Source organism: Punica granatum, chromosome 4 (assembly GCF_007655135.1).
Source record: "Punica granatum isolate Tunisia-2019 chromosome 4, ASM765513v2, whole genome shotgun sequence".
NCBI lineage: Eukaryota > Viridiplantae > Streptophyta > Magnoliopsida > Myrtales > Lythraceae > Punica > Punica granatum.
In genome coordinates, this window is record NC_045130.1 from 26,199,073 (window position 1) to 26,206,301 (window position 7,229).

General features: G+C 41.7%; 1 protein-coding gene across 1 annotated transcript; it reads left to right on the top strand.

Moving 5' to 3' along the window:
* The first annotated feature begins 2,085 nt into the window (after positions 1-2,085).
* On the top strand, positions 2,086-6,958 carry LOC116203994 (oligopeptide transporter 3). Its single transcript, XM_031536002.1, has 7 exons — positions 2,086-2,524; positions 2,797-3,019; positions 4,140-4,237; positions 4,645-5,214; positions 5,488-5,743; positions 5,859-6,041; positions 6,145-6,958. The coding sequence occupies exons 1-7, from the start codon at positions 2,241-2,243 to the stop codon at positions 6,760-6,762; spliced, it is 2,232 nt and encodes a 743-aa protein (XP_031391862.1). The 5' UTR covers positions 2,086-2,240; the 3' UTR covers positions 6,763-6,958.
* The last annotated feature ends 271 nt before the right edge of the window (positions 6,959-7,229 follow it).

A 7,229-nucleotide genomic window follows, 5' to 3' on the forward strand; every position in this document is an offset into this window, starting at 1 on the left:
TAGAGGATGTTCAGACGGGAAGGTCTAAGAGTAGGCAGCATTCTCTATGGATTAGTTCGTGAACAAGCAACGGGTAGAGGAAGCCACCGCTAAAGAAATATGGGCTTAGAGAACTAGTGGTTTTGGAGAATGCTGAAGCCGTGGCGAATTCGGCTTGTCTCATGGTCAGTGAAAGTTCTGCAAAAATTTCGACGAAGCTCGACACCTCCGAAAAGTCCATGGGTGGATTGGACTTGAGCAACACGTGCAAGAGCGAAGGTGGAGCCTGTAAAATGGAGATTTGTTAGAGGTGTCTCGCATCAAACCTAGGAGACTTGAAGACCCAAAGACTTGGAAAAGACCTAACTCGAGAAGAGTCTCATAATCCTCTCAATTCTCACAATTCTCTTACTCTATGAAAACCCTAGAGACTCCAAGAGAGAAAACCCGAAAATTTTCAAGAAGATTACAAGTGATTTTCCGATCTCACACACATTACATTAATTGTCTTACGAGGCCCATCCCGTACGTATAGATTCGAGAGCCCAAATATCCTCTAGAATATACCCAAAATATCCCTAAATCACCTACGAAGATTTTTCCTTTGAATAAATTCTAAGTTGCAATGAAATCGAATCAAAACGGAAACTAAATTATGAGGAAATCTCACACTTAGCCTTTCGTGTCGCAACACCACTTTTTGTGTCACAGCACCATGCTTCTTTTCGCCTCTGTACTTTTGTGTCGCGACACACTTGGGACTGTGCGCAACACGCTATGTTGATTCGTCCTCCTTATCTTCGGTTGATCTTTGTTGTTGTTTCCGAATCTTTGGATCTTCGAGGTCTTCACGGAATACGTGACACATCTCAACATATATATTTGGCCATATTCTTACAATCATATAAATAGATAGGTTTTGTTATATAATTCTAGTTCGTTGAGAATATAAAATTTCCATGCATGACAATAATGTATATGAAATATCAATAAAGCACCCATATATTTGTGAGCATTGAGTGCCAAGTGTTTGATTATAAATTAAATAGCATCTATAGCCGTAGGTTTCATAGCAAATTCTAAAAGCATATGCGTGTTTATCACAAGAGGAAGAAAGTGATATCTGCATTAGCTGTATACTAAAATCCCAGTATGCCCATCAAGCCACCAGAGTTTTGTCTACATGAGCAAAGAGATATATATCAATTCGAATGTAGGAAAAAAGGGGTAGAAAATTGAGAAGTCTTCCATGCCATTTGATTTTTGAGAAATATTTTTCAGGTAGGGCTAGGGGCAATATTGTCACGGAGATTACCAATAATTGAGATATCAAGCAGTCAAGTTGAGCAATGTAAGGGGTCACTTCGGATAGATTCCCACGGGAAGTTGAAAGCGAAGAAATCATCTCATTCACACCCAACCCAACCCAATCCAACTCCTAGTCTATAAGAGGGTCCACTCCAACTTAGGAGAGTTTATGTAAATTAATTCTTACTGATTTCTAATGTTTTGGTGGTGGATCGCGCCTTATAAAAGTAATCACATCGACCAAAACTGTAATCCACTAATCCAAATCCCCTATTTTTAATTAAAATATAAAAGTTCCCATCTATAAAAGAGCATGTAATCCAAAAAAAACTGAGGTTGGATGTAGTGATTGCACTCTTGACCAGCAATCGAGAGTCTTGATTCGATTTTCCCTGAACTCTTTTGTCTCCTCTTTCCATATTCCATATCTCCATGTTTGTAATAAACAAATATTCGGTGAGAATTATCCAGTTATTTTCTCGTATAACACTCAATTTGAATACCTAAAAGTGGAAATCGACTTTACAGTGAACTCACAGATTTTCATTTATAAACATTTTGATTGGTTCTTACTAATTCAAAGTGAATGAGTAATTAATAATTATAACATGTCCATGTACATCTCTTATAATAATAATAATAAAAGAATGAATGAGTAATACTCAATCATATTTTGTAATTGAGAAAAGGAAAAAAAATAAAAAAAAGAACAACCCGAAGGGCTGTACAGTCATTTAAATTCATCCCCATGATTTTTCTTTTTGGAGAACTAACCCCCTTGATCATCTTCGTTATATAACAGCCTCTGCTTCAGTCTTCTCTCTCTGTCTACCTCTCTAACTCTCTCTGTCTACCTCTCTCATGCTCAGTACTCCGCCACAGACAAGAGGGAAAGAGCAAAGAGAGTTGCAGGGAGAAGGGACACGCAGTGAGCTCAAGCCAAGCCCCCATCAATGGCAACAAAGACCCGCGATGCCGAGATGCACAACAATGGAGACTACACCTCTGCCGGCGCCGATGAGGACCGGTGCTCGGTGGAGGAAGTGGCGCTTGTGGTGCCAGAGACCGACGACCCCTCCATGCCGGTGATGACCTTCCGGGCATGGATCCTAGGCATAACCTCCTGCGTCCTCCTCATCTTCCTCAACACTTTCTTCACGTACCGCACCCAGCCGCTCGTCATCTCAGCCATTCTCATGCAGATCACCGTCCTGCCCATCGGCAAGTTCATGGCCCGGTATAATCTACAGCTCACAATGATACAACATTTTTATGGACAAGTTAGTAAAGGAACCAATTTGGGTAGGCAAAAAGGAATAATCCTTTTTTTCTTCTTGAATATTTTTTTTAATTTTTTAATTGAAGCTCGTAATTGATTAGTTGTCCTTTTTTTCCCTTCTTTTTGCCTAATTTCAAAGAAAAATTCAATGAAAAAGGTGAAGTATGGTGACATAAGCGGATCCTCACATAAAACTAATACGTTTTTGGTTCGATGGTGAGCAATTTCAGGGTACTTCCGAAGGAGGAGTACACCGCGTTCGGGTACAGGTTTAGCCTCAACCCGGGGCCATTCAACATGAAGGAGCATGTCATCATCACCATCTTTGCAAATTGCGGGGTCTCCATTGGAGGAGGAGATGCTTACTCCATTGGAGCAATCACTGTGATGAAGGCTTACTACAAGCAGAACCTCAGCTTCCTCTGCGCCTTCCTCATCGTCCTTACTACCCAGGTAATTGATTAATTAATTAATTTATTTATTTATTTATAGTTAGAAAATATATAGAAGAAAAGGATACTGGGTCTCTATCCATTTGCTCTCTGAAAATGTTTCTGAATTATTGGTTGGGGGGGGACTCAGGAGGGAGTTGTTCTTTGCACCCTGAACTTCTTATTTTGTTCACTTTGCACCCTGAAGTTGAAAAAGGAACCTCAGAGAAGCTACCCACTGTAACTTTCAGGATTTTATGCAAATTTGAGGCTAAATTAAAAACTAGTTATCTATGTTATGACACTCAAATTTTTCATGGTTGTGTGTCGCCAACAAAAAAATTAAGTGAACCAAAAAGTAAAGTTGGTGCGAGAATTGGTGTTACATACGTAATACTCAGTAGGTGCTAAACTGAATTGCCCGTTTAACTCCAGGGTGTGCTAAGGAAAATTCTCTAAAATGTAAGCACTTTTGGAAGTTGGAATGGATGTCCAAACCAACAAACGCAAAAAGCCAAACGTTCCAAAGAACGACAAAAGGTTGCGTTGAAATGTCAAGACAATCTTAAAAAGACCTTGGAAGTTTGGGGTTGCATTTTTAGTGGAGGATAGGTTTCCCCATTTCCCGTTTCTGAAAAATGACATAATTATTGCTTTTCTGTTTTTCCAGATAAAATAACTCTGGAACTTATTTATATCGTGCTTTTTTTTTTCCCTTCAAGTGAGACCACGGTTATCTTCTCGGCTAATATTCCAGGGAAATGAAATAGATTCCTTCGTGGAATCCCAATATGTCTTGGGGGAAAAAAAAATGAAGTCCCAATATGTCATTTTGCGCATGGAGCAAGCAAAACAACTTTTTCTCAATTTTCACTTTTCAGAACCTTCAATTTTTCACAGGGACCAGACCAAGCAAAACAAATAGTACAGTTATGAATACGTTGTAAATAACTACCAATAATTTTCGATTTTGGTCCAAGGTTTTCCGCTTTCTCCCTGCTAATCTGGAACTCCAAATTTGAAACCGCCGAATACCCTTTTTCCGCGTTATGAGATATACATTTTTCAGTTTTATATCCCGAACATATATGTAAGGTAATCGGTCGAAATATTAATTTCATTTTTCTCATCCACTGATATAGATATTGGGGTATGGATGGGCTGGAATGCTGAGAAAATATTTGGTGGACCCAGTTGAGATGTGGTGGCCTTCCAATGTCGCTCAGGTTTCCCTCTTCAGGTCTGTCAATCTCTTTATTTGTCTTCCCCTATCTCGGCTATAAATAAATTCGAACTTTTGATTTTGGTAGTAGAATAATTGTTTAGACCCTAGAGGAAGTATCTGTTCTGTTTCGTTCTCGTTTCGTTGCTTAATGGAGACTGTCGACATGATGTCTCGATGCCCATTTCTAATCCCATAATTTATTCTTTTTCACGTGATAACAAATTCGCCATTGAGAGGGATAAGTAAAGCAAGTTGTGCCAATTTAAAATAACCAATCTTTCTGTTTAGAAAAAAAGAAGAATATTCTGCTCAAGATAATGACCAATCAATCTATCTCTTGTTTTGTCTAAAATTCCTCACTTTTGTGTGTCAGCCCATAGAAATGTCGAAGAATCACAACGTTATGTCCCTTTCTTTTTCAGGGCATTACACGAAAAGGAGCACAAATCAAAAGGGCTGACCCGAATGCAATTCTTTCTCATCGCGATGGGGGCGAGCTTCGCTTATTACGCGCTTCCGGGCTATCTTTTCACAATTCTGACCTTCTTCTCTTGGGTCTGCTGGGCGTGGCCCAATAGCATCACGGCCCAGCAAGTCGGGTCAGCTTACCACGGGCTTGGTGTTGGGGCCTTCACCCTTGACTGGGCCGGGATCTCCGCATATCACGGGAGCCCGCTTGTGACACCGTGGTCCTCCATCGTCAATGTCGGCGTCGGCTTCATCATGTTCATCTACATAATTGTGCCTCTGTGCTACTGGAAGTATAACACTTTCGATGCACGCAAGTTCCCGATCTTTTCGAACCAGTTGTTCAAATCGGATGGGCAGAAATACGATACCACCAAGATCTTGACCCCACAGTTCGATCTTAATGTCGCTGCTTATGATAGTTACGGGAAGCTGTATCTCAGTCCTCTGTTTGCCCTATCGATTGGGTCGGGATTCGCCCGGTTTACCGCCACTCTCACCCATGTGGCACTTTTCCATGGCTGGTAATGAGACGTTTCATGCACCTGAAAGAATACGATGCAGCTTCTGTTGGTGCACATTTGGTGCAGAAATATAAAGAATGAATCGCATTATAGAACGAGTTTTTGTTTCATTTCCGTTCTACTAGGCTAATTCCACCGAATTTGGTTCATGCTGATGAGTCTGCTATCACATTATCCATATCAAAATCTGAATTTGGTTTAAGAAGTGATCAAAATCTTTTAACTGTCTCGATAAATTTTGCAACTAATTCTTTTATATTTCCTGTTGCGTAGGGATATTATACAGCAGAGCCGGCAGGCAATGACCAACGCGAAGTTGGACATCCATGCGAAGCTCATGAGAAGCTACAAACAAGTGCCCCAGTGGTGGTTCCTCTTACTATTAGCCGGAAGCGTTGCAGTCTCCCTGCTGATGTCCTTCATATGGAAAGATGACGTCCAATTGCCCTGGTGGGGAATGCTCTTCGCCTTTGGCTTGGCTTGGATCGTCACTCTCCCCATCGGTGTCATTCAAGCAACTACCAATCAGGTTCCAACCATCATTTCCCAATATTTTAGTGCCTTGTCGAAGACGAATGAAGCAGTTCTGATGCTGGAGTATTGAATTGACAACTTTCTTTTTCTTTCTTGTGTCATTTTTGCAGCAACCTGGGTACGATATTATTGCACAGTTCATTATCGGTTATATTCTACCAGGAAAGCCAATCGCAAACTTGCTTTTCAAAATATATGGACGGATCAGCACTGTCCATGCCTTGTCTTTCCTGTCTGACCTTAAACTTGGGCACTACATGAAGATCCCACCTCGTTGTATGTACGTGGCGCAGGTATGCCTTCTTCGTATGCATATTTAGACGCAATTTTGGAGTAATCAGGGATCTCAAACACAACTGATATGAACTATATGGTCTGTGCTTGCTTTGGGTGTAGCTTGTGGGAACCATAGTTTCTGCAATAGTCAATCTTGGGGTGGCATGGTGGATGCTGGAGAGCATCGAGAACATATGTGATGTCGAAGCTCTGCATCCCGACAGCCCATGGACATGCCCCAAGTACCGGGTCACATTCGATGCCTCAGTCATATGGGGCTTAATAGGGCCTAGACGACTCTTTGGACCCAGAGGGCTGTACAGGAACCTAGTCTGGCTGTTCCTCATCGGTGCAGTCCTTCCCGTTCCCATCTGGGCCTTGAGCAAAATCTTTCCGGACAAGAAATGGATTCCCCTGATAAACATTCCTGTCATTTCGTACGGGTTTGCAGGGATGCCCCCGGCGACCCCGACCAACATCGCAAGCTGGCTAACCACTGGGGCGATCTTCAACTACTTTGTGTTCAAGTACCACAAGCGCTGGTGGCAGAAGTACAACTACGTCCTTTCAGCGGCCTTGGATGCAGGGACCGCCTTCATGGGCGTGCTTTTGTTCTTCGCTTTGCAAAATGAGGGCAAGAATCTGAAGTGGTGGGGCACAGAGCTCGATCACTGTCCTCTGGCCACGTGTCCCACCCAACCGGGGATCATCGTGGAAGGATGTCCGGTCTTCAAGTAGCTCGTGTCACCGGTATTCATAGAATTACGGGGTACCGGAGAATTTATAAGGAAGGAGAGGTGAGGAGAATTTCATAGCTAATTATAGCTTGGTGACTGAAAGTTAAATAACCCATATAGCTTTGTACATTAATTGCTTGGAACAAGAACTTCCGTTTGAGTGAGATGGCCTCCCTCTGTTCACCTTTTACTTTAAAGGCCTCCATTGTTTCTGCCTGCCCACTATGTTTAGCTGAAAAATACGATTGAACTTGAAGTAACAAACATCAATCATAGGACTAACAAATTCATGTCCAAGGAAATACAAGAGCCAAACTGAACCCTGTATTAGGCAGATGTATCGAATCTTCGAAACCTTTCCTGACCGATCATGATTCATGACGTCCGCAATCTGAAGATCTGTTGCGGACATTGTTGTTAAAAATTCGATTCTAACTCTTAGAAACTTAAAATTTACATTTTTTACTC